The following is a 27171-nucleotide window of genomic DNA, read 5'->3' on the forward strand; positions in this document are numbered from 1 at the left end:
AGCGAGACAACGTCGAATGCACTGGATTCCTGTTGAAAGTTGGACATAAATTATGGTGAGATTCAGGAAAACTGAATAAAATCTACATCTAGATTTAGATTTTTCTGGGCATATACTTTAAACTATATTTTTATTTTACGTCAAAGAGCGTAAGAAATGTCACCTGATCAGCTGACGTGATTAACGTAGACTATTTCCAACTAAAAAATCTCACCTGACTAGTTAACAGAATTGCATTTATTTATTTCGCCAGATAATTGATACGTATTTTAAGCTATATCTACATATAATAACCACACAGACAATAAAATGTTTAAATTACCTTTTTTGATTTGATAAAAAGTTATACATGACACTGGACCTCGTTCAGAAATATAATGTGTATATTTGTTTCATTTTCGTAATTTATATTTAACGTCACACTATCATTAAAGCTAGCAAACGGCAGCGTTTATGTATGTATGTGGGTCTTATTATTATTTACAAAATACATATATACGTATTTCGTGTATCTGTTGTCGTTTTTTTGTTTGTTTTTATCATATCTAAAGCAGAGTTTGCCTGTTGTCTGTTCTGTCAGTAGGGGGCAGTAACATGCCGAATACAGTTTCAGGCACGATTTGTACAAGTTAGGCTAACTTTTATTTATTTATTTCTAAAATTACAGTAAATATAATAATGATTTATGTATACGAATTATGGTAGTAATCATATTATGTTAAATTTAAAATAATTAAATAGTGGTTTACATGGGATTTTCCATCGGTGTCTCAGGTGTGCAGGAATATTAAAAACATCTGAAACTAAGCAAGGCAAGTCAAAACAAACATTATCTTTAACTCTAATGCTTCGGCTGAGTCTCACTGTACGTAAAACTCTATTAGGCTATGACATGTCTGACAGGATTTTTTCTTTATTAATTATTCTTTTTCTCTCTCTTTCTCTTCTTCACAGTTGTCTCTTGTTTGCCTCATGTGGTGGAATAAGGAGGATCTGCTCTGCCATTATATGGATGGACAGATAATAGAGAGCTATGAGGGTCGAGCGAGTCTCTCACTGCAGGATCTACACAATGGAAATGTGTCTGACTCTCGAGATGTCAGGAGAACACATCTATGAATGTCATTAACAAGATACTATTTACAACATTACAACTATTTACAACAAGATACAACATTACAAGATACTATTTTTAACAGTATCAGCTGTAAGTATTCAAATAAACATGTTTGAAAAATATTCAACATACTGTGTAGATCAATTTGAAATGGTTTCTTTTTACCTCAACATTTGAGCTGAGAAAATGTATAGTTTTCTGAACATTGGTTCAAAGCAGCTTTACAGAACAATATTGCAGTAATAATGTCTTAATGTTACTATTATTCATGTGGTTCACAATATTTCTCTGTCCAGCTGAAGACTTTAGTGTGGCAGACGTCATCTCACCTGTTCATCTCTCACCTGACAGCTGTGCTGTGTCCATGAACATCAGCAGGTATGGAGAGTCACAGCTCATTTATTAGTGAACGGGCAGGAGAAAACAAGCTTTGACACATTTTAAGTCGATTAAATGTTTTTATTTATTAGTATTAAATATAAAAGTAGAATAAAATAGACGCATTTTCCTAGAGCCATGACTACTGGTCTCAGTCATTTGTACACACAAATATTTCACATTATTACAGTCTGTGAACGTCTGTGTCTTTTTTTGGATGAAGCTCCTCCACGCGCGATCTCCGTTCCCTTCGTTCCCTTCCCTCCACGTCACAATCACCTACCGAACTCGCGTGAGTCCTCCCACCGCCCACGCGTGACATCTGAAAGAAAGAAAAAAAAAATGAATTAAATAAATAAACGAGCAAGGTGCAGTTCCGCCAGGAGCCGTGAGTGTGTGAGCGCGTGAATGTGTGTGAGTGTGTGTGTGTGTCGTCTGTCTGAAACATGAACCGCTCGCATTAGACGTCAGGAGGGCGATTTAAAACGGGGCAAAAATCATCATCAGCATCATCATCATCCTTCTCTTCCACGGGGAAAACCTGCTTGCACGCGCCAGGGAGCAGGGACATCAAATTAGGGTGGTGAAATTATTTGTGCAAGCAGCCTATGAAGGGGAGGAAGGTGTAACACATACACTATAATAGAGTGTGTGTTGTTTCCATTAGTGTTAATGATCTCATTTACTACTCTTAATTATCAGCACTAAAATCACTCGAGGAAAACTGGAGCATACATGTCGTGATCTGAGAAAAGCATCGGGTTATTCTTATGGATTAACATATGATCTTAACTCAACCCAGGGCAAGTGAGTATGCTGTTTAGTATAGATGTCTGTAGTGCACTAAATGTCTGTAGGCTAGATTGTGTCTGCATGCATGGGATTAAATAAACTCTCTTCTTTCTGTCTATTTATCATATGTTTCCTCTAGTGTTTAATGTTTTATTCGGTGAGCATTACTTTCTCAACATTCAACAAGTATGTTTTTGTGCTGCGTTAATGTTGGTGCGTTCATGGTGAATGCATTGATGCTGAACCCGGCCACACATTAACAGCAATTGTGTGGGATATCAAGGCACACGGACAGGTGTGTGTGAAATGAGATGCGGGACACACTACATACATGTCCACATGTTTTTGCACAGTCTATTTGAGCATACGTCCTCCTCACACAGCCAGATTTATAGGATTGCTCGGGATCATTTTCACCTATTGGCCCGAGTGAAAGGCAGAACGTGGATCACCCGTGTCATGTGTTTTCTGCAGGGATGAGTAATCAGGGTGAGACTGAGAGAGAGCAGAGCTTGTGTGAACTCGTGAAATAAAAGCGTGGAAGAGGGCAGAAATGGAAGGCAACAGGTTTTATTTATAAATATACAGTGTAAATAATTAAAGAGTTGTTCGTGGATGTTGAACTCAGTGACCAGTGGTTTGGTATGATTGCTGCAAAAACTGAACAGCCGGTTGATAATTGAAAGATCTGATACATGCTTTATATCCTTATTCCTCCAAGTTAAACATACACATTTGCTCTTAAATCAAATCACACACCGAGCGAATGGAATTAGATGTATTGCAGCATCTGATGCTGGGTTGTTTTAACCCAAATTTGGGTCAAATATTGTCAAACAAAGCCATTGGGTGAAATGTTTAAATTACATTATTTGGGTTTGTCCATATTTGACCCAAATTTGGGTTAAAACAACCCAGCATTTTAAGAGTGAACTTTTATTAATACAGTTCTACTTATGACTTATGCAGTTTTAGAATTACACTTGATTGATTTAAAATAAGTTGTGATTGATATTGCCTAAGTATTTCAATATTATTCCCAATTCGATCACACTTTTATCTGTTCTTTTGTAAATAAGCAGTCAGATATGCTTTTATGTTTTAGTCTGTTTGGACAATCATAAGTGAGATTGAATTAATATAATGGTCAGTAATTTTTTGGTTTGCTTGTGAAAGAAGTCTTCTGCTCACAGAAGCTTCAATTTTTGAAGCAAAAATACAGTATTGTGAAATATTATAATTTACAATAACTGAATTTATTTTAACATGTAATCTATTCCTGTGATCAAAGCTGTATTTTCAGCATCATTACTCCAGTCTTCAGTGTCACATGATCCTTCAGAAATCATTCTAATATGATGATTTGCTGATCAAGAAACATTTCTGATTTGACATTCGCATTGGTATCTGTAAAATATTGTCTGCTATTATCCCGATTTTAGGGTCGATCCGTTTAAAAAGTAATGTATACTGCAGATGGCAGTGGATTACATGCTGAAATGCTGAGACGATGTGGTCATATTTATTATTATTGTTCTTTATAAGCAAGTATGATCTTATATACTTGTTAAACCTAAGTTACAGCAATATATCACACTCTAAAAAAATGCTGGGTTGTTTCAACCCAAATTTGGGTCAAATATGGACAAACCCAAATGTTGGGTTAAAATGCATTTAAAAAATGTACAGTTCAGAGTGAAAGTTGAGGTTGGGTTAAAACTTTAAATTATTTTTAACCCAACATTTGGGTTTGTCCATATTTGACCCAAATTTGGGTTGAAACAACCCAGCATTTTTTAGAGTGCAGTTATTAGCAACAAAACTGTAACACTTCAACATAGTTGGTTGTTGGATTCAGTAATACCAAACAAGTTGTATAATCCTTTCAGTTTAATTTTTTTGCAAGTTTGCAGTAAAGAATCTTGTATTCTGCGAAGTTAACTGGCTGTATTTCAGTCAAGTCGGTCCTCGTGAAGTTCTACCGGGTCCGTTGACATTTACGTGATGATGTCACTGTGCTAGTCCGCTAATAGATTCGCTGTCTCTCTCTCTCTTCAGACACTTTGCTGTAATTGCTGTTAAACTTGAGAAAGAGCTGAGCTCTCAGACGCAGAGGTGAGGAAGGGGTTACACTGCTGTAAGATGATACACTTTACTCATTTAGCAACTTTGACCTCTTAATCATTTCATATTTCTCGTAATCCCTTATATTTTCCCAGTCTCTGGTTATGCAGGTTTAGATTTCTGTTTTATACACACTTCTATTTGCCACTGACTGAAAGATAGGAAGTTGCTGCCATAAATTAAGTCATTTTTAAGTCATTCTTTAAAAATCTTTAAGTCATTTTAACTTAAATTACATTAAACTGATTTTTTTTAAATGAGCTGAATCTTGTATAACTTATCAAATTTAATCTTTTTTATGAGTTAAAGCAATGTAAAAACATGTTGTCATAACTTATTGCACACATAATTTCGTGCAATGTGAAACCTAAAATTAAGTTGGAGTTGCTGTAGCATTTATTAGTTACGTATATTATTCTATTTTCAACTTTAACATTTTTGCTTCTCTGTGTTACTTTAGGATTAATATTCATCCTCTCAACCACACTAAATGTTAATTCAATTTTTATGATCACCAAAGCAAAATGTTTAAAATGTTTACTTTAAATCTAACCTGCATATAAAATGTACATCTTCTAGTCATAAAGTACGTTTGCGAGCTGTTTACTTGGTAAAATGTAATGAAAAGGTTAGTGTGCTGCACACGTACGTTTCCAAAAAGAGGAAGAGCTCCTCTGGCAGCCAATGGCGCAGTTGCGCGCTCTTTTGTTTGGAGGATAATGGGCTGCTGTGTGTGCTCACAGGTAGCTCAGAATGATAGTTTGCCCTTAAGGAAGGTGGAAACGCTTGTCCACACAGCAGCTGAAGCAGACAATATGGAGTCTGCTTTCCACTGCGGTCTGTAGCACGTCGCTGAATGAAAATGTGAGACGCGCTGACTCTCTCGTGTGCGCACACACACAATCACGGAGTCTGCTGCTGAGATGTGTTATGTTCACAGCTGCTGAAATAGACACAGCACCAGTGCGTCACGTGATGTCCTGTCTATCCGAGAGGATTTTTATGATGTGAATCATGCATTTTGGGTTTTATTGCTGAAGTATTTTTGTATCAATAAATACCCCGTGCTTGCGCGAGATAAGACTGCAGGCTGGGAAAATATCCTTTTAACGTGCTCCCTCTCTCTCTGTCTGTCTGCACATAATTCTTTCTGCATCAGTGGATCTAATGTTTTGACCTTTGAAGGAGGGAGAGGAAGACATGGGACGGTGTGCGTTTTTGATGAATGTCTCGATAGAATGGTTGAAATTGTTGCCGTAAAGATCAGATCAGGGAACAGAGAGAGAGTGTGTGTGTGTGGTGTCACTGCAAAGGGGAGGCGACTGCAGCACTCTGCATCGGTGCAGTTCCCTTCATGTCCTGATGGGGCTCCACTGCACCAGATGGGAACATGTGAGGGGCTGCCAGACTTTAATATACTGTAGATGGGGAGCTATGAGATGAGGAGAGTTTTGGAATGCATATCACGCCTATTGCAACTTAAAGGGATAGTTCACCCAAAAATGAAATTAGCCCATGATTTACTCACCCTCAAGTCATCCTACATGTACGAATAGCCTACAATCAGAGTTATATTAAAAAATGCCCGTGTAATGATGCGAATGCATCAGACCCGTAGACAGTAAAAGAAATGGACAGAGCGATCTCATTGGAACTCCACTGAGACGATTGAAGCCCGTTTTTGGCGATTTTTTTAGCAATCGTTTGCCTACTTTCACTAAAACTGCTTCTACGGGGCCATAACATAAGCTACAAGGTAATGGAGCTATTTATACATTGTCGTGTTTCTTTAGAAATAAATAAAGGACAAATGGGGTCTTCAAACGCCTCAGGTGTAAAGTTATTCGCTGTCAAAGTGACGCCAAAATGAATGGGAGTCAATGGGAATGCTAACGCAAGTTCTGCTACAAGATGTCAGCTCCCGCGAGGCTTCAACTTCCGGTCGATGGATTACCCCCTTGATCAGACCCATAGGCTAAACAAATATGGACGTAGTGTCCGTGACATCACCCGTAGGTTTCTGAAGAGCATTTTTGAAGCCCAAAGTGGGCAGAGCCGGCCGTTGCCATCTTGGCAGCACATCACTTCGGGATAACCAAAAATGGGCAAAGAGGCGGGATTAGCTGAGGTGGCGTGATGCTAATGGGCTATATGCATGCATAAGTTTCACATTTAACGCAAGGATGCTCTTCAGTTTCCGATTGGGGAGAATAAAGCGGAGGAAAACCGAATGATTACAGTCTTCAAAATTTACTGTCCTCCCGTCTTTGAAACGAAACTTTCATACGCTTAGATGTCATTTTATATATGAAGAGTTCAGATGCAAAAGCCTCTAAATGCCATTTGAAATTTTCTTCTAAAATGATCATTTTTATCAAGCTTATTATATTCAAGTTCAGTAATTTCACTTAAATGACAATTAATAGGTAATCCTCATCGCAATTTAACTGAAATTACTGAACTTAAATATACAAGCTTGATAAAAATGATCATTCTAGAAGAAAATTTCAAATGGCACTTAGAGGCTTTTGCATCTGAACTCTTCATATAGTTATTTTTATTTAATATCATTTTAAAAACAAGCATAAACACAACGGGGGGTGTCTGTTTTGTCTGTTTTTGTGACTAACGTTTCTTTAGTATAACCATGGAGTATAAAATTCAATATAAATTCTCGGTATTGCATTGGACTCTACGATCGGCGGAAGTTATCGAGCATCCTTACACCTTCACCGGACATACCGCCGTCCATAGAGCCCGTAGACAAACGACTAGTAGTGATGGTAGAGGCAATCCATCTGTCACTGCCCTAATGCAATTGCCCCTTGTTGGATTAATAAAGTGGTTAACTTAACTTAACTTAGAACTTTAAAGGCTTAATATAATTGAAATGGATGAGTTATAAATACCCCCCCCCCCCCCTCACAGTTTGTCATGAAGAGCAAAATTAGCTATATAGACCAAAACTACTTTTTGTACCAGTCTGTAAACATATTTGGTAACACTTTACAATAAGGTTCATTAGTTAACAATAGTAAATGCATTAACTAACATGAACTAACGATGAGCAATGCATTAGTTACAGTGTTTATTAATCTTTGTTAATGTTAGTTAATATAAATACAGCTGTTCATTGTGCGTTCATGTTAGTTCACAGTGCATTAACTAATGTTAACTAATACAACCTTTGATTTTAATAACGTATTAGTAAATGTTGGAATTAATATTAACTAAGATTAATAAATGCTGAAGAAGTATTGTTCACATATTGTACATGTTAACTAATGTTAACTAATGAACCTTATTGTAAAGTGTTACCACATATTTTTTTTTCTGCTGTAAAGTTGGGCATTTTAACAGTGGGGTAAATGGGATGGAGCCTGACACTAGTGGCGAGTCTATGAATTGCAGTTTAAGTCACTACCGCGTAGGATTCAGGAGAGAGAAACGAAGCTTGCCGCTTGGTCACACCGGAAGCTCAAGCGAAAAGTTTCGCATTTCGCTGCGCTCCAATTTTAACGTTTGGTGACCTTTGACCTGCGAATTCGCATCACATGAAGACATGTGACTGGTAGAAAATCGATGCATTAAAGCTTGACCTCTTGGCTGAATTAAAAGAACAATATTTTTGCAGTAAAGTCGATATATTTTTTACATTTTGAGTGTATTACTTCTTGTTACATGTTGAATTCATGTTTATGAAATAGACGCCTCATATAGTGATGTCATATCATGATAGTCGCGGAGTCCGAAGAAGTTTTGAATGCTCAAAGTCTAGTGTGACCGTATATTATCTTGCTGTTTACTCTAATTTTGCATTTTGTCCTTTATGTACCCTTTCCTGCTGAAAAAAAGAAAACATTTTAAACCTGCCAAATATAGTCCATCCAAAAATGTAAATTGTCATTATTTTACTTACTTAACTTTAAAGTCATGTATTACTTTTTCTTCTGTGAACTTATAACCAAACACTTTGGGTGTTTCACTTCACTTTCATTGCATGAACAAAAATACAGTGCGCGTCAATGGGAACCAAACCTGTTTACCAACATTCTCCTCTCATACTCCACAGAAGAACGAAAGTAATACAGGTTTGCAACAACATAAGGTAAAGTAAATGATGCCTCAGGGAGGGTGCTATTTTTAAAAAAAATCTTTTTGTTATTTTTAATGGCTATTTTAATTTCTCGGGTTCATTTTTGTAATTCTTCTGTTCTTAATGAGATCGACAGTTCTGACTCAACATTCTGAAACCGTCGGCCCTAACAATAAACTCGTGCCTGTGACTAGTTGACACATTGCTTGGCAACAGTAAACAGCATACAGTTATGCTAATTAGCTGTATTGATGAAATAATTGCTTATTCTGATTAATGCATATATAGACTGTTTCAATCATAATATGCAATAGACTGCGCAGTACTCTATTCCGAACAGCCCATGACACGCCCCCTGTCTGCCATTGGTCAGAAACAGGACACTCCACCCCAAACTCACTCCATTGGTCGAGGCAGTGTTGCTGTGTAGGGCTGGTTCTGATGATCAAATATGCAGAGCAATGTTTTAAAAGCAGTTAAGGAAGTCAACCTACAATTGATTTACTAATTGTCTTTTCATATTAGGCTGGATAATAGGACATTTTAAAATCAGTTTTCAGGTTTTATGGCTCTTACTTGTTAAACGCATTACAATTTGGCTTTTTTTCTTTTTCATCTTTTTCATCATCTCCTTTTCATTTGCTCGTATTCCTTCTTTTCCAGCCCCCCTTTCCATCTCTCGCTCTCTTTCACGAGCTTTCCATTTTTTCCCCAAGTACAGGAACGTAAGTCACTAACTCTCTCCAGTCTTTTAAATTCTCTCTCGTCCCCTCCCCCCTCTCTCAGTCGGTGCTGGTCTCTCCTGATCTGTTCTTCTCTCCCTCCCCCTCTTGCTGCAGTGTTACTGCTAATGTATATTAGCGTCACTGCAGTCCTCCACTGCTCACCCTCTCCTTCTCTCCTTCAGCTTCCATTTCCTCCTCAGTGCTAACAGCATTTTTACTTCTCATTGTGTTGTCTTATTTTGCGCAGGTTCTGTCTCACATGCCTTCACACACACACACAGGAGAGGGTGAATGCGCTGGGTAATTATACCTCATCTCCCTCACCCTGTGTTTCAGGATTTCTCACGCCAAACCCTCTTCTTTTTTTCTCACCTACTTCTCTTGTATCTACTTGTTTTTTTGAACCCCTTCTCCCTTCCCCAAAAAATTCAAATAAATAAATAAATGAAATAAAACGTCACCACTGCTGCCGAGCTCAGTTCTGCTGCCTGTCTTGCAAACACACACACACACACACACGGCGCAGTCAAATATTAACCCTCTCGATTCTTCAATACTTCAGCAGGGATTACGTTTTTAGTCATTTTACATTTTAGTAAATCAATATTTCTTAACATTTTCCCTAATGTTAACTTAACCATACTTGATTCTAATAAATAGTCTTTTATGCTTTTTAATGCATATTTTGAGTGCATAGGTTGAAAGTACCTCACAGGGCCCAATCCTTACTTTTTCTGGACCCGTAACTCATTCTTGATCCTCTTTTCTCTGTGTTGGTCTAGTTTTCTGACGCCGCTGTCCGAGGTGCTGACATCTTCAAACTTTTTTTCTTCATTTTGCTCTAATGTCTTTCCCCTCAACCTCTATGCCAGCTTTTTTTTCACTTTTCCTCCATCTGTGCATTTGATTTTCTCACTTTTTTAATTGTTTTCTTTAATCCCTCCTCTGAGTTCGTCTAAGTATCGCATTATTCCATTAACATGCTCTCTGAGAGTCACATTTATGCACCTGAACAGCTTTGAACTCTACTTGCTTTTCCAGCATTAATCTGAAAGCTCTGTGTTTATGCAACAAAATCAATATGATACACACACTTGCAGTATTATGTACTTTAAACTCAATCAGTGTGAATACTAGTCAGGTTTAAACAATTAAACAAAGATCTTTTTGAAACAAATTTCGCTCACAGATAAATTACAAAGAAATAGCATGTAATGCATTGAATTAAGCAGAAAGTATTTTCTTGTAAAAAGGTGCTCCGATAATCTTTGTTTTACTGTACTTGGTTTTATTTCAAGTTTAAAAACAAGTTATAACTTAATGCACTTACTTCTAAATTTACCACAACCTTATACCGACATAAACAGCACAACTCGCATACATCCGCTATCAGAAGTAAATAGTCTTACCTTAATTATTTCCATCCTCTTTCTTGACTTTCTCCTCTAGATCCCTCTTGCTCAAGCTGTTTAAGTGCATTTCTGCGAGAGTTGACTAACTTTCACCAGAAATGCCTGAATAGAAAGAAAGGAAAGTGACTAAGGAGTAGAGTTTCTAGCTGCCGAAAAGTGCGATTAAATAGAAAAAAATAAATAAAAAGAGGCAGAAAGAGGAGAAAGTGCTTGTGAAATGAAGAAGGGATCAGCTGAAAGGAGGTGGTGTGGTAGGAAAGAGAAAAGTGATGCTGGACTCCAGAGTCGTTCTCAGTGAATTGTGATTCCTTAATGCGGATTTGGAGAGCATGGGATGGGGGGATGGGGTGTGGGAGGAGAGGAGGAGAAAGGTAAGGGGGGCAAACGGAGATGGGATAGGAACAGAAAGAGAGCAAAATGGAAGGAATACTTTAAAAGCAAGTAAATCAACCAGCTCTTTACTACAATAACAGAGAGGGAGATGCACAAAGTCAGGGTTTTACTGCAGCAAAACTGCACTGTTCCCTCCAAACCTCTCTCGCTCGCTCTCCCTCTCTCTCTCGCTCACACACCCCCTCCTGCTCAGTGACGCTCGGCTACAGTGCTGTACTGCTGTGTGTGCATAATAAGCACCTTTCTATCTCCCTCTGTCTCTCTTTCTCTCTCGTTCCCTCCATGCAATGAAGCTGCAGTGAAGCTCTTGACTTATTAGCTGCTTCATTTAAAGAGATAGAGAGACGGAGGGAAAGAGAGACAGATGGAATTCTAATCAGTCGCAATAGTCTCTCGCCCTCAGTGGCGTAGCTTTGAGAGTTGCGGGCCAAAGGATGTCTGAAAGGAATACGTGTGAATGATGGATTGACAGACATGCAAATACAGACAAATATTCCTGCGATTTCATGCATTAATGATTTTTTGATGACTAAAATGACCCTTTTCAGTAGTTATCATGCTTTACATTTGATCACTGAAGTATTGAGAGAGGAAAAAATCAATTCTGTTGTCTTATCGTTTTCTCTCTTATATTTATGGTTTCTGTTTGCATTTGTGATTTGCGAGTTGCATCAGATAAAAGCATCCTCTAGATGAATAGATGTAAATCTCATTCGGGATAACTTGTGCTAAGGGACAATTGTTTTTATGATCCTGTTTTTTTAATGTGTCCTGTGTGTCAAAGCCCTGTCTATCGTACTGAATGTTTTTGTGCGGTTGTATTTTAGTGTCGATAAGTGTGTAGTTGATTGGTTTACGTGAAATACTCTTGGGAAGTCCTGCAGTGTGAGATGCTAAACTCTTTTAAACAGCATTATTAATTCAGAGACCGCATGCAATTGTAATATTTGAAGGAAAATTGTGATTTTAAATGAAGACCAGTCACTGTGCAAATGGCCTTTATTGATAACGAATCTTTAACATCCATGGATCCTTTCCATTATAATAGTGGTTCACTGAAAGGTTCTTTAGGGAACCAAAAATTAGAGGACGGGACCATTCTCTTTATTTTTAAGAGTGTATAACATGCATGCATTCTTTAATCTTGATGCTGGTGTCATGCGTCAATTACGCGCTCGCACACATGAAGCAACTTTTGCCCCCCACACAAGGTCACATGGCAACCTTCATGTCACTGCAGTATTTGTTGGCATATCAATAGCGGGACCCCCGTATGATGTGCAAGATCCCTTCCTTATACCTTTACTAAACATCTTCCCTGTTTCTCTCCCCCCTCCCTCCTGCCCCCCCCCCTACAGACCGCTCTTCTCTCCTCCCCTCGCCGTTTTTTCTCCTCCTCTCCCTCCCCTATGCTCAGTTCGGTGTGTGTCTCCTCATTCAAAGGGCGCAAGGGTGGGAACAAGTCGTCCAACAAAGCATGTTACAGCGCCGACATGACTTGCCCGTCGGAAAGCGAGAAAATCGTCATCAACTGCGGCGGCGTGAGGCACGAGACGTACCGGAGCACGCTGAAGACGCTTCCCGGGACGCGGCTGTCGTGGCTCACTGAGCCGGACGCCTTCAGCAACTTCGACTACGACGCGAAGTCAGACGAGTTCTTCTTCGACAGGCACCCGTCCGTCTTCTCGTTCATCCTCAACTACTACCGGACGGGCAAGTTGCACTGCCCTAACGACGTGTGCGGCCCGCTGTTCGAGGAGGAGCTCGCCTTCTGGGGCATCGACGAGACCGATGTGGAGGCGTGTTGCTGGATGAACTACCGGCAGCACCGGGACGCGGAGGAGGCGCTGGACAGCTTTGAGACGCCCGAGCCGGAGGTACCGGACGACGACCCTGCGCTCGCGGGGGACGGAGACCTGAAGCGGCTGTGCCTGCAGGAGGACAACAGGAAGGCGGGCTGGTGGCGCGTGTGGCGACCCCGGATCTGGGCGCTCTTCGAGGACCCTTATTCATCCAAATACGCGCGGGTGAGTGTTCAGCACCTCTTTACGCATGGACAGCTCCGTTAACTCGGTTAACTGGTGGGCTGATGTGTTGCCCAATCCATGAATTTAGAACCCGATTAAGTGCTCTTTGAAGACCCAAAATGTTGTAGTTTGCATGGTAACTGAAGGTTTTAGACTCCAATACCTGAAGGGTTTGTGGATTGTGCCCTTGAGTTTGAGCATATAGTGGTTCTTTATGAGTTATTTAGGTTATTAAAATATTCTTTGAACTCTATATGGAAAAAAAAGGTTCTTTTTAAGAACGTTTGATTCTTTTGGGAACCTATGGTTCTATTGCATCGCTTTTGCAAGTGCAAAAATAAGCTATTCATTGCCATTGAGGGTTTCATCAAAAAACAAAATGTTCTTCAACTATAAGAAAAAAAAAAGGTTCTTTTAAAAACTTTTTTCCTGAAAGGTTCTTTGAGGAAGCGGAATGGATCTCTGTAAAAACCCGCGTTATTTTTATGAGTGTTCACTTTTTTAGACAAATTCTTGTACTTACTTGCAGAGTTTCACATAAAGGTTGGACATGTTGAAACATGAAAGTTCAAACGCCATAAGCGTTGATCAGATATCATTGTGCCCTTGAATAAGACGCCTAGCCTCAGGTTACTCCAGAGGGATTGAACCAGTAATTAGTCACTTTTGATGAAGGCATCAACTAAATGAGTAATTAAGAAATCTGTGCACTCTTATTCCTTCACAAGGGATGCTAAATACTTAATCGTATTTAACTCAACTTTTAACTGTGTGTTGACTGTGAGATTGGAGGTCATTTTGCCTGTATGCTTGTTTTTACTTAATTAGTAAATCTAGATGCTAAAGTTACTATTTTGGTAGCATTTTGTAGTTTATTAACCATCTTTGAGGTGATTTGGCCTATAGTGGGTTGGTAACTGAACATTTTGTACGTCCATGAGAGTTGAAGGACTGTGCCATTATGCAAAGATACGTCCCTTAATAAGTGTACAGTAAGTGACTTTATAGCAAGTGGCTTTGAATAAACGCGTCAGATAATGGCTAATTAGGCAGTAATCGTATATTCTGCACTATTTAAAGATCTGAACTGGCAATTGAAAAGTTGTGGGATCACAAACTGTCCTTCGCTGAACTTTGAAACGATTTTCACTCAGAAATTGCTTAACCTGTTAACTGTCACCCCCCCTTTTTTGAATAGACATGAAAATGCACATTTCGAACTTAAATGGTTGTAATTCAAGAATGCTTTGGAATATAGACATATGATTGGTCTTGTTTTAAAGAAGACATTTGGCAGATTTTTGTAGAAGTGAAATAAATTAAGAAAGTGAAACAGAAAAAAAGTTATAGAAGTTTGAGTTTATGGAAATGTACAATGCAAAAATATTAATTATTCATATTTTACATTAAAATATATATTTTCAAAACCTGGCCTACTCTAAAATGGCAGAAAGATCAAAGCCAAAAATCTGAACAAGTTGTGTTTCAAATTTTAGGTTGATATCTCAAAAAATGAGCTTTCAGTGAGATTTTGTTTGAGCGCAGTACCAAACTTTTTCACTAGGGCACAATCAGACTCCATTAATGCCCATATAAGGGCGCCTGCATTTCCATTCGTGTTTTGAGTGATATGAACCATTATTTTCACAATTTTTATACAATTTCTGAAGTAGAGATCCTACTCAGAAGTAGCATGGGAAGTTTGGCAGATTTTGATATGAATTGAACCTCTAAGAAACACATACAAAGAACACGCATGTAAGTCATAGCTAGCTGCCACGTCACAAATGGTGAATTTATTATTTTTTTCTTGATATTTCAAACTTTTCAGACCTTTTTTTTTCCAAAATAATTTAATGGATTCTATCTTTTGAACTTTTGGCATGAAAACAAACTGAGGTATCTACCATTTTTTCATGATTTTTCATGTTTACTGCTATTTTAAAATAAAGGTCTGAACACGCCTTATGAGTATGAAAATATTATTGTTTTATATTGATAAATTATGGCTCCTCTGTAATATATTTTGAAAATCGGTCACCAAATATGGAAACTAGAGATTGTAAGCTTTCAAATGATATATAGTTTGTCAATATTATTTAAGGTATTTACTAAGATATTATTGTTTTAAAAATATAGTGGCAAACGTCCCACCTGTGGGACGGTGACAGTTAAGTGTTAATTAAAATATCCAATTGAACACGACATTGGAAAGTAGAAAGGCTGAAATATTTTCTTGTAATAATGTGCTCCAGTAATATTCATTTTATGCACAATTTCCACAATATTTTGAGTGTTGATCAAGACATTTAACCTGAGGTTGTAAGTCGCTGTAGATAAAAGCATCAGCTAAACGAGTAATCGTGTTTGCTCCTCCATCGAGGGCTTGTGGGGCGTAAGTGGCATTTTGGGCGAATATGAGTTCTTTATATCAAAATAAAGGTCTCGATGAGCTCTATACAATGGTGCCAAAATACCAATCTGAGATCAAACTGTATCATAAAGCAACAAAAAGGCGTATTTGACTTATTTTTTAAATTTGAAAATGTTTGAGAAAATGTTCACTGTGTTAATATGCCATACATTTTTTACTTAAATACTCATTCATGTAAGTATGCCTGTGGTTGCAATATTTCTGGTTTAAGGTTAATAATACAGGTGATTGAAGTGTGGTCAAAAATTTAGTTTTGTCTGTCCTGTAAAGTTTGTTAAAAGCCACTTACGCCCCTCTGGCTCCAAGCCCTCGCATTATCATCATCATCATCATCATCATCAGACTGTTGCAATGACTGGAGAAAGTTGCATGATTTCAGTAGTTGACCCAAGCTGGTTAAATGAGTTTTGAAGAGTGCCGCCTGTCAAAAAGAATAGGATATTCCCCTAGAATCACACATTGCATCACCATCAAACACACACCATACTCATATTTGTGCGTGTTTTGCATGTTATCGTGCCGCATTATGCAGGAGGCCCTCTTAGATTCAAGCAGTCTTTGTTTCAGCTGTTGTCCTTACAGTAGCAGCCACCATTACTGCATTTATAGCCTATAAACCCACTGCTTTTATGAATCTTTTATGCTTCCGATGCCCGACGCAGGAATCACAGACGCTCGTTTCTTCTTCGAATCCTCGGTCGTTTTCATTAAAATGCGAGCTTGTGTTTTCGGAGCGCATAACGTTCAATCTGATGCGATTATAACTGAGACAGGACGGAGCGCTTGCTGCTTCAGAGACAGGGTGCACTTGATTGATATTGCACAAATATGATAGACTATCACTCATATTTTGGCTCAGAGGCATAGTCAAACGTTTGAAAACAAACGCCCCAGTGTGTGCATAGACGGTCGGTGTGTGTGGATGTATCAGGTTCAGCTGAGGAAGTGAATTGAGGTTGTGTGTATACAGAAAATCTATGTGCATTTGTCAATGGTGACTCACTTGAAGCAGGCCATATGCTTTTTAAAGTTGTTTTATCGGCATGTCTTTCACGATTTTAGATGAAATTGAGATGTATGGCTGTACAATTCAACCCATTATAGAGGTGCTCTGATCTTCCTAACTGAAACTAGATATGATGACTAAGATAAGTCCACATATACATAGACGAGACATATGCACGATCGCTGTCTGCTGTGTGTTTGTGTGCTTACAGATGGATTTAGACTGATACCTGAATGCATCTTCATTGTTCAAATGTCACTCGCTGGTCAATATTTGCCACAGTTCATTCACCTTGTTGTCAGCCAGGGTTTACTCTGTATAGTTGTCGCTGAGCACATGCAAGCATTAACATGCATGTTTGCATATGGTAAACACAATCAATTAGTGGTTGAACGATAAAGGTTTTTAATGTCTGCTGGCTGATGTGTGGAGAGCAAAGGACCACTATCGTCAAATACGATTGACATTGGCATACAGTTTGGATTGGCGGTATGGTTCTGTTCTGGGCGAGAACATTTCATGCACTATGGAAATTTAGGGCTTTACAGAAATTAATTAAAATAATCACAAAATAAAAGCAAGGAAAAACTCTTTTAAAAAGACATTAAAAGAGATCTACAATACAGTTAAAACACCGGTATATCATATTTTTTACAACTCCCAGTTGTACTCTGAGATTTTCCCATGGCGATTCACTTTGTCGGTGGTGTTCGTTCGATGGACACGATTTTTCCCTAAAATCAGACAGAAGGAGCATTTGAGAAAGCATTTGAATTTGTCAAATTTGAATCACATATTTAAATTATTTACTCCACTCAAAGTAACTTTTGGGGTCTTTTATTCTTAAAGTAATACTTTTATTCAGCGAGGATGCATTAAATTGATCATAAATACATAATGTAACAGAAGATTTGTATTTCAAGTACAGTAAATGCTGTTCTTTTTCATTGAAGTGTTCTCGGGGTGGGGGGGGGGGTGTTTTGAAACTGTTTTCAACATTAATAATAATAATTAATAAATAAGGGCTGTGAAACGATTAATCGCGATTAATCGCATCCAACATAAAAGTTTGTGTTTACATAATATATGTGGGTGCACTGTGTATTATTATTTTGTATATATATATATATATATATATATGAAGAGTTCAGATGCAAAAGCCTCTAAATGCCATTTGAAATTTTCTTCTTTAATGATGATTTTTATCAAACTTGTATATTTAAGTTCAGTAATTTCACTTAAATAACAATTAATAGGTAATTATCATTGCAATTTAAGTGAAATCACTGAACTTAAATATACAAGCTTGATAAAAATGATCATTCTAGAAGAAAATTTCAAATGGCACTTAGAGGCTTTTGCATCTGAACTCTTCATATATATATATATCAATACACACACATGTTTGTATATATTTAAGAAATATTTTCATGTATATACTGTATATAGATATATATAATTTATATTATATATAAATATAAATATTTTATATATAAATAATATTTTTTTCTTAAATATACATGCATGTGTGTATTTATATATACAAAATAATTATACACAGTGCACCCACATATATAATGTAAACATACACTTTTATTTTGGATGCGATTAATCGCAATTAATCGTTTCACAGCCCTAATATATATATATATATATATATATATATACAGTATATATATATATATATATATATATATATATATAAGCAAATATTTCTTAAATATATACATGCATGTGTGTGTGTGTGTGTGTTTATTATGTCAACACAAACTTTTATTTTGAATGCGATTAATCACGATAAATCGATTCACAGCCCTAAATAAGTAAAATTTAGTGACGGCAAATAAGATGCTGAATTTAAACAAACACTATTTTACACTTTGTGGACATGATTCATTATTAAAGGAGAGCACATTTCTTGATAAATCATTGATAAATCCATCCTTTGTGCTGTTTAAATTTAATTGAATGCAGAAATTTACATAATAATTTTTACACAGAACTGAATTCTGCTTGTTTTTTATGATTAACGCTAATTTATTTGAACATATTTATGCAAAAAAAAAAAAAAAGCATGGTTTCTCACAAAGCATTTGACTGGTATCTCAGTGCTGTTTCTCTCCGGTCATGCAAAAGTAGACGACACCGGTCCGTAGCCTACAGTAACACTCCAGTGATCTCCAATCTACCAGGACTAGATGACACAGAAAGGACGGACAGTGGAAGGTGAATGAGAGAGGTGAAAGAAAGACGTGATTTAAAGCCACTCGCTATAGATTCATCATGCGGGGGAAGTGTGAAACATTTATGAGCTGAGCGATAATCTTCATGTTTTTCATACCAACATCAGTCCTCTGTGAGTCCAACACACACACACTGGCGTGCAACACTGCTGCAATCCTGAGCTGTGCACTAGAGCAAAGCATGAGCGAGAGAGGGTCAGATGTAAGGAATATGGGGGGAAACGGAGATGGAGGAAGCCGAGCTATGAGAGATAGATATTGGCTGGAAACGAGAGGAATGCATTATGGACTTATTTTAACATCTAAAGGCACCGGACGCCCTCCTTCCTCACTCTCTGTGGACTATTGACTGATCGTTTATTGATCGCTCGAGTCTTTGTCTCTCTGAAGGCATCCGATCAACACACACACACACACAGACACCCAGACTGCACTGCAAGTTATACTGTGCAGTTGCACGTGACACTTCTGAAGGTTGAGAATGTATGCATCCTAAATGCTCATGCAGAGATCAAAACTTAACTTATCTCATTGATATTTACATTTGATGTTTAGGACTAATTTAGCATTTTTCGGGATCCTTTCTGTGGTCATTTATATACATTTTTGATGGGTGTGTTTTATTGAAAGCACAGTGGAATGGTAACATATAGTGACCCCAAAAACACTTCAAATTGATAGTTCACCCCAAAAAACAAAAATTCAATAAATTACATCATTGGAGTACAATTTACAAGAAAATACAGGAACATTTTACTTAAGGACTTTATGTATAATGCATTATTAGGCAATATAATATTACATCTGGGAAATTGCTTGTCATGTGTCATGCATTATACTTTCTAAAGGTGCAACAACGAATAGGCAAGCATTATAATTTATTTTTACTGCGGTTATAGTCATTCATGAGACCATTATACAATGGATTATAAGGTGCATTAGAAAGCATAATGAATGCATTACCGAAAATACTGTTGAGTTTTTCTACTTCAGAATTTTGCATCAATTGGTTACTTGCTGTCTCTTTAAAATTGTTTGTGAAATTCACTAGCATTTTGAGTGTAAATTGTTTCTATACCAATTTTTTTTCAGTGTTTGTGTAACACAAAAGACGATATTTAGAAAAATCGTATTGTATTTTCTGCAAGGAATTAAAATTTTTGGTTGAACTTTCCCTTTAAGACACAGTTCCATGTGTGAATGCCATTGCATTAGATAAAAGTTTGTGAAGGGAAACGCTTGTACAGCATATGTCATTTGCTCTGTGATTTTATTATCTAATGCACTGACATTCACATGGTTTAAAGTGTGGCTTAAATGGTTAAATACATTTTTTGCTTCAGCTGTAATGTACAGAGGAAGAAACTGTTATTTCTACAGTAATGTAATAAGTGTCATGGAGTTATTACCACAGCATCATAAATACAGATCTCAGGCAGCATGTGTGAAAAAGGTACAAACAAATCACGTGATGCTCGTGGCTTGATTTCAACTGACATATTGCTTGAGAAGGAGTGAGATTTAAAAAGACTTACTTTGCACCTGTTTGTCATCTGTCTTCCATATATATAGGAGACATTGCTGGCACACTACATGTGCATGATAGATAGATAGATAGATAGACAGATAGATAGATAGATAGATAGATAGATAGATAGATAGATAGATAGATAGATAGATAGATAGATAGATAGATAGATAGATAGATAGATAGATAGATAGATAGATAGATAGATAGATAGATAGATAGATAGATAGATAGATGGATGGATGGATGGATGGATGGATGGATGGACGTACACGAGAATAAACCTCATTGGTTCTTGCTGAGGCTAAAACATGATGCGTAACACTAGAATGAACCTCATTGGTTCTTGCTGAAGTTCAAACATGATGCGTAACACGAGAATGAACCTCATTGGTTCACACACGTCAAGTGAACATTCTTGAGCTTCTTTTTACCACAACTGATGTGTGCGTTGATTAATGTTTATATGAAGAGTTAACATGCAAAAGCCTCAAAGTGCCATTTGAAATTTTCTTCTAGAATGATCATTTTTTATCAAGCTTGTATATATAAGTTCAGTAATTTCACTTGAATGACAATTAATAGGTAATCTTCATTGCCATTTAAGTGAAATTACTGAAATGTAATATACATGCTTGATAAAAATGGTCATTCTAGAAGAAAATTTCAAATGGCATTTAGAGGCTTTTGCATCTGAACTCTTCATATGTACAGTATGTGAATACAAGCTTAAATTCAATCTGTTCATCATATAAAGCAATCTCTGTGATCTCTGTGAACTTTTTGAAGCGTTATAGTAGAATTTGCATAGTCGTTAATGGACAGAAAGCTCTCAGATTTCATCAAAAAGATCTTCATTTGTGTTCCGAAGATAAAAAAAAATGACAAAATAAACGGAGAACAGAGTCTGCTGGCAAATAGAGAACGCGACAGAGCTCAAAATGAAACAAGAATCAACATTCGCGAGAACTGAGGGATTTGAAATGTTGTAAAAGCAACGCAGAGATGGTGTTTTTATTACTGAACAGATAAATTGCCATATAGCTCTCTAAAAGAGTTCACTGGTCATTTCATGGTAGTTGTTGCTCTGAACTGGAATTTATTCTCAAGGAAGTACTGTGTCTATTGATGGGTAAAGCCGTAGTAACGTCTGTTAAAGTAAAGCTACAGTAACATCTTCAGCTAGTCAGCTTGAGATCTGGTAAACTGGTTTTATCTATGAAGTCTAGTAGGATAATCATATTCATCCACACAGTCGCGCAGAGCCGAAGCACAACCAAAACTATGTTCTTTCGCAAAATGCATGGTGCGAAATGCAGTATCGCAAAATTCTGACACTGATGTCCAATAACTATCTTTTTACACATGGTAACCTGCATAATGTCTGCAGTTGCATGTGTTTGACAATGTCATCACCACCAGTATAGGTTGCTGTAATTATCTTGTAATCTAGACCAGTCTCACATTTAATGTTTGACACAGAGTCTGCTTCCATACGCCCGGTCCCGAAACACCTCTTCCCGTCGGGGCCAATCAGATCCACGGTGTTTCCGAGTCATAGCGGTTGTATTAAACAAACTGCTTTGGGCATCAGCTTTTTGTGACATTGGCAAGTTTAACCAGGGACGCTGTGTTTTGCCTAGAGAATGAATGCAATCTGAGCTGTGCTGACACATACACACCTTCAAACACAAATGCACACAAACACCGTCTCTTGACAGTCTTCTTCAACACATACTTATGCACTGCAGGGATAATTGTAACACTTTTTTGCTCATTTATTCAGAAAATACTCTTTGCTATAAAAAACATCTTTGACATTATTACATATTGATAATCATTTTCTGTAAAGCTGCTTTGAAACAATATGTGTTGTGAAAAAGCGCTATAGGCCTAGAAATAAACTTGAATTGAATCATAATTGTGTTGGATAAAATGAAGCTTGAAAATGATGGTTTAAAATGATGCATGATTTGATATATTTGAAATATGACCGCATAATCCCAAAATTAATAAAGAAGGCGTTTTTACTTGCTCTTTACACATATCACGTCTAATGTTAAGACGGTCTGTCTGTTGTTTAAGGTAGAGGACTGATGTCTTGCTTTCTTGCTGTTATTTTCTGCTGTGATTTTTGCACCAGTTGTTCATAAAAACACTCATGAAACCATTCATGAAACACGCAGGCACAATCTCATAAACATACATTACTGCACTCTAAAAAATGCTGGGTTGTTTAAACCCAAAGTAGGGTCAAACATGGAAAAAACAACAACTATTGGGTTAAAATTTTAAATATAAGACTTAACCCAATGGTTGGGTTTGTCCATATTTGACCCACGTTTGGGTTTAAACAACCCAGCATTTTTAGAGTGTGCTTCACTCCACAGAGTTTTGCTGTTTTATATACGCCATGGCCTACAGATGCAGAATGCCGAAACAGAGAAACACTTTAACAGAGAAAAGTGGTTTCAAAGTTCATTTTGATTGATTTGATGTCAATTTGACACTGCATTTTCTCTGAATCTCTGTATAGTCGGGCCAAACCCAACTGTCACAGGACAGATCATAGTTTAAAAGACCCATTTACAGTCATAACTTGATTTTGACATAATGTACAGTTACTCTCTTTTGCCTTTGCAGAGCAGTACATCTCTGAGAGACAAAGACCTATCTTTCGAGCCAATCACACTTGTGTAGATTTGACGTATTTAATGAACACAAATGCAGAGGACATCATTGGCTGTGTGTTTGATGAGGGTTTATCTCAGCGTGTTCCTGAAATATAGTTGGAAATAAAGAGTGTGCATTTTCAGGACTAGCAAACTTTGTGTAAATTTAAATTATTGTTAGGATTAAATGAATAGAAATTTATGTGTGAAGTTTTTAATGAAACTTTGAAAATTGAACTTTGAAAAACGTTTTAAAGCCTTAGTTTGAAGGTTGATATACTGCAGATAAACAGACTCGTTCAAAAGTTTGGGCTTTAAAATGAACAGGCCAAGCAGAATTAATTTGAGAGTAAATTGTGCATAAAAGGATTATGTAAATTCAGTGGAACAGTGCATGTATGAAAAATGTATTTAATCCTTGATTTTATGAAAATTGCCTAATTGTAAAATAGACATAATATTCTAAGTGTAAAATAGTGTTTATTGCCTTATCAATGCATGCACATTTTTATTTTTAATGAATTTTTTGTCAAATACATTTTCATGAACCATGAGCAGAACTAATATCTTAGCAAATCGTGCTTAAAACTTCCATAAATTGTTGTACTGTAAATTTTATGGGACTATTTACAGTACAGTTGGGGTTGGTAAGATGTTAAATGTCATTAATATGCTGATAATATGACACATTTCCATGTTGAAAGCATTTGTGTTGATTTAAAACCGGATTCTTTGATGAATAGATTTTTAGATTTTTTGTAATATACAGCCTGTTCTCACGTAAATGCGTCTCTATAACACGCATCGTGAATTGTCGTGTAATTTATGCGCGAAAATGAGTTTTGACGTGCATATGATACGCAGTTTTACGATACGCATGTGCAATACATACGCACTCCACACCACTAATTCTCCCCAAACGTATAATACACCCCACACCTAAACCTACCTTAACCCAAGCAATGCGTATCATACAGTATGCACGTAAAAACTCACTTTAGTCTATAAATTACACGACAATACACGTGCGTGCTATCCATGTGCGTGCTAGGCTTTGCGTCAAAAGTGGGCGCGACTTCCGGTTGGAAGTAAACAAAGCGCGACTTGACATGCTTGACACTCGTTCATTCAACAGTTGACAGTCATTCAAGTTATAGCGATCCAAACTAGCTAACGATGTGGGAACACAACCTCAACGAAATTCAAAAGGGTGAAATAACAGTACCTTTACCCTCCGCAGTAGTTGATTGGGAGTATTATAATAACATTATTAATAATCAATACTCATCAAGGCATGGTGACAGCCAGTTGTGTGAGCTGACAAACAATTAAAATAAAAAATACACACTTAGTCATTGTGCTTTGGAGTTTATTCAAAATTGAATGTGCTGCTTGAATACATTAACTGGCACATTTGGTATTCTGTCAACACAGGCTTTGATCCTGAGTTTAGGTGTAACATCAGTAGAGAACAGCCAATCACATGCTGATAGAGTTTATAGAATATTAAGAATTTAAACAAATGTACACAGGAAGATTCGTCGTCTTTTGGGTGATGGAAACTACAGTCGTTGGCAGGATCACTCTGATTTCGTTTTCAGCTTATGTTCAAAACAATCACGTTTAAGCCACTGAATTAGTTTAGTCCGGTTATACATACAACCGCGAACAGCACATGTTGTCCCTGAGCTCCGTAACGACATCTCTCATAAAGATTTGCGTCTTTAAATAGTAAAATAATTCTCCGAAAAACAGCTAGCCTCTTCGCTAACTAACACACAAAATACCATTGGAATGCTACTTTCGTCGCCTCACCGGAAGTTTCACCCACTTTATTTTTTACAGGAGCGCCCCTCGGAAACTTGTGGATAAAGACGCATTTAGTGTGATCGGGTTGGAATATAAGTATTAATCGTACAAAAATCGTACTGACCCTAAGCTTTTGATGGAGTGCATATTTCATCATATTTAATCAACGTTTGTGCGTCACAGTTGAAGAACACTTCATTTCCCAGAAGCGGTTTTGTGATAGTATAGCAAGCCGTTTTAGCTTTTATTCATTTCTAGGATATGAATTCTTGATATCACGAATTCAATTGTTGATATCAACAATTAAATTTGTTGATATCAAGAATTTAATTGTTGATATCAACAATTAAATTATTGATATCAACAATTACATTATTGATATCAGGAATTCACATTTTTCCTGGTAAAAATGTAATTATTGATATCAAAAATGATATTTCTACTAGTTAAAAATCAATTCTTGATATCAACAATTCATTTTGAATGGCGGCCTATGGTGACATTTCACTAGTGAAAATACAATTACAGATATCAGCAATTAAATTGTTGATATCAACAATTACATTTTCTGATATCAAGAATTCAGTTGTTGATATCAAGAACTCAATTATTGATATCAACAATTGAATTCTTGATATCAAAAAATGTAATCGTTGATATCAAGAATTCATATCCTGCGAATGATTCAAAATTAAAACGCCTTGCCATTGTATGTGATCCAGTAAAGTCCTGTAGTCCTGTGGTGATGTTCTGGTCTCAGTGTGCTTCTTTAAGGTCCAGATGAGCTTGACCTGTAGCAGCTTCCAGCATCATGAGCTCAGAGACACTGGCGTCCTGCTCCATGAATATTTTATTGGCAGTCTTGACATGGCTTGAAAGGCTGAGCAGATGAACAGCTCTTATGTGACGGTCTTGGAGTTGGCGTCTCCCAGGGGCCTTGCATTCGGGCTCCTGGTTGCTTAATTGACAAAGACAAGTATACTGTCATGTCCCTCAGACGATTTTCACAGCTGTCCCTCCACATTCCTCCTGATGTTCTCGAAGGGCACCTCCGTTGATCCTGGTCTGGAGGCTCATACGATTATTTGATTCGTGTACACTGAGCTCGGATTCATTACCACGTTTTCGTGTTTTTGAAAGAAGTCTCTTCCGCTTACCGAGGCTGCTTTTATTCGAACAAAAAAAACAGTGAGATATTCTTAATAACACATTTTTATTGTAATTTATAGTGAAGTGTAATTTATTCCTGTGATCAAAGCTGAATCAAAGCCAGTCTTCAGTGTCGCATGATCCTTCAGAAATCACTCTAGCTACTCAAGAAACATATCTTATTGTGTTACTGTTTTTATTTTGATCAAATACAGGTAAGCAGATGAGACTTCTTTAAAAAAAAGCGTAACGTGTGACTGGTATTGTATTGGAGAAGCGCTCACATGTACTAGACTGTGACTCTTGAGAGTGAGTGACTGGCGCCAGAGCTTCGAAACATTGGACAGAAAGGGTTTCAGTTTGCCCTGACACAGGTGTGTGTGTGTCGATGAGTCAATCTCTTTAGTTTCATGTCTGTTCCACAGGGAACCCGAGATCAGGCCTGCTGGGTAATTTCATCTCGGTGATAATTGGAACTTCCTGTGGCGATGAGATCATATCCTGCTGAGCCACATCAGAGCAATAGCATAACACCCTGGTGTTTGGCTCAACACACACACACACACATTCCATCATTAATGGGATGTGGAATATTGGGAATGTGGAAGTTTGTCCTTGGCATCTTTGTTTTCATTAAACAGATAAATAGTTGAGCTATAAAGTAATGGCCACGGTTTAATGTTCTCTAACACTTTTCTAATTATCGACAGCAGTAATTCCAGCCATCTCTGAGGAGCAGTTTTATTCTCAGGCTTAAGTAGACATTAATATTTTATCTGAACTTTTTGTTTTTTTAAACACCACAGTATTCGCATGGTACTTTAAGGTATTTTTTCAAAAGACACTAATAGTTTTATTTTATAAGGATGCATTGAATTGATCAAATATTTCTATTTCAAATCAATGCTGTACTTTCAAACTTTCTACTCATCAAAGAATTCTGAAAGAAAATATTTCAGCATTGATAATAATCAGAAATATTTTTTGAGCAGATTTCTGAGGGATCATGTGACACTGAAGACTGGAGTAATGATCACAGAAATAATTTACATTTTACAATATATTACAATAGAAAACAGTTACTCTGTGATCACTAGTTCTGTAATCTAAATTCTTCGTTTTGACATCTTTTTTCCCTCTGGTCATTTTTTAGTTTCTTATTTATTTGTTTATTTATTTTGCTGAGTCAGGAGAACTGTCCCAACGTGTCCGCGTCTGGGAGACAGGACAAGGGCAACACACACACACACTTACCTTGGTGGACAC

General features: G+C 37.2%; 1 protein-coding gene across 8 annotated transcripts in view; it reads left to right on the forward strand.

The window, feature by feature from the left end:
* The first annotated feature begins 1828 nt into the window (after positions 1 to 1828).
* The window catches only part of kcnc3b (potassium voltage-gated channel, Shaw-related subfamily, member 3b), a 60053-nt gene continuing 34710 nt past the window's right edge, over positions 1829 to 27171 (forward strand). For 5 of the 8 annotated variants that reach the window (XR_005624566.2, XM_039684734.2, XM_039684738.2 and 2 more), the window contains exons 1-2: positions 1830 to 2302; positions 12396 to 13064. Coding sequence is in view for 7 of the 8 variants with exons in the window: in XM_039684734.2 (XP_039540668.1) it covers positions 12447 to 13064 (618 nt within the window). In the remaining variant the exon portion in view is untranslated. Of the gene's footprint in view, positions 2303 to 12395; positions 13065 to 27171 lie in introns of all 8 variants that reach the window. The other 3 variants (XM_039684732.2, XM_039684733.2, XM_039684740.2) reach the window with 2 other exon arrangements.

This window comes from Pimephales promelas, chromosome 22 (genome assembly GCF_988280905.1).
Source record: "Pimephales promelas chromosome 22, fPimPro1.hap1.1, whole genome shotgun sequence".
NCBI lineage: Eukaryota > Metazoa > Chordata > Actinopteri > Cypriniformes > Leuciscidae > Pimephales > Pimephales promelas.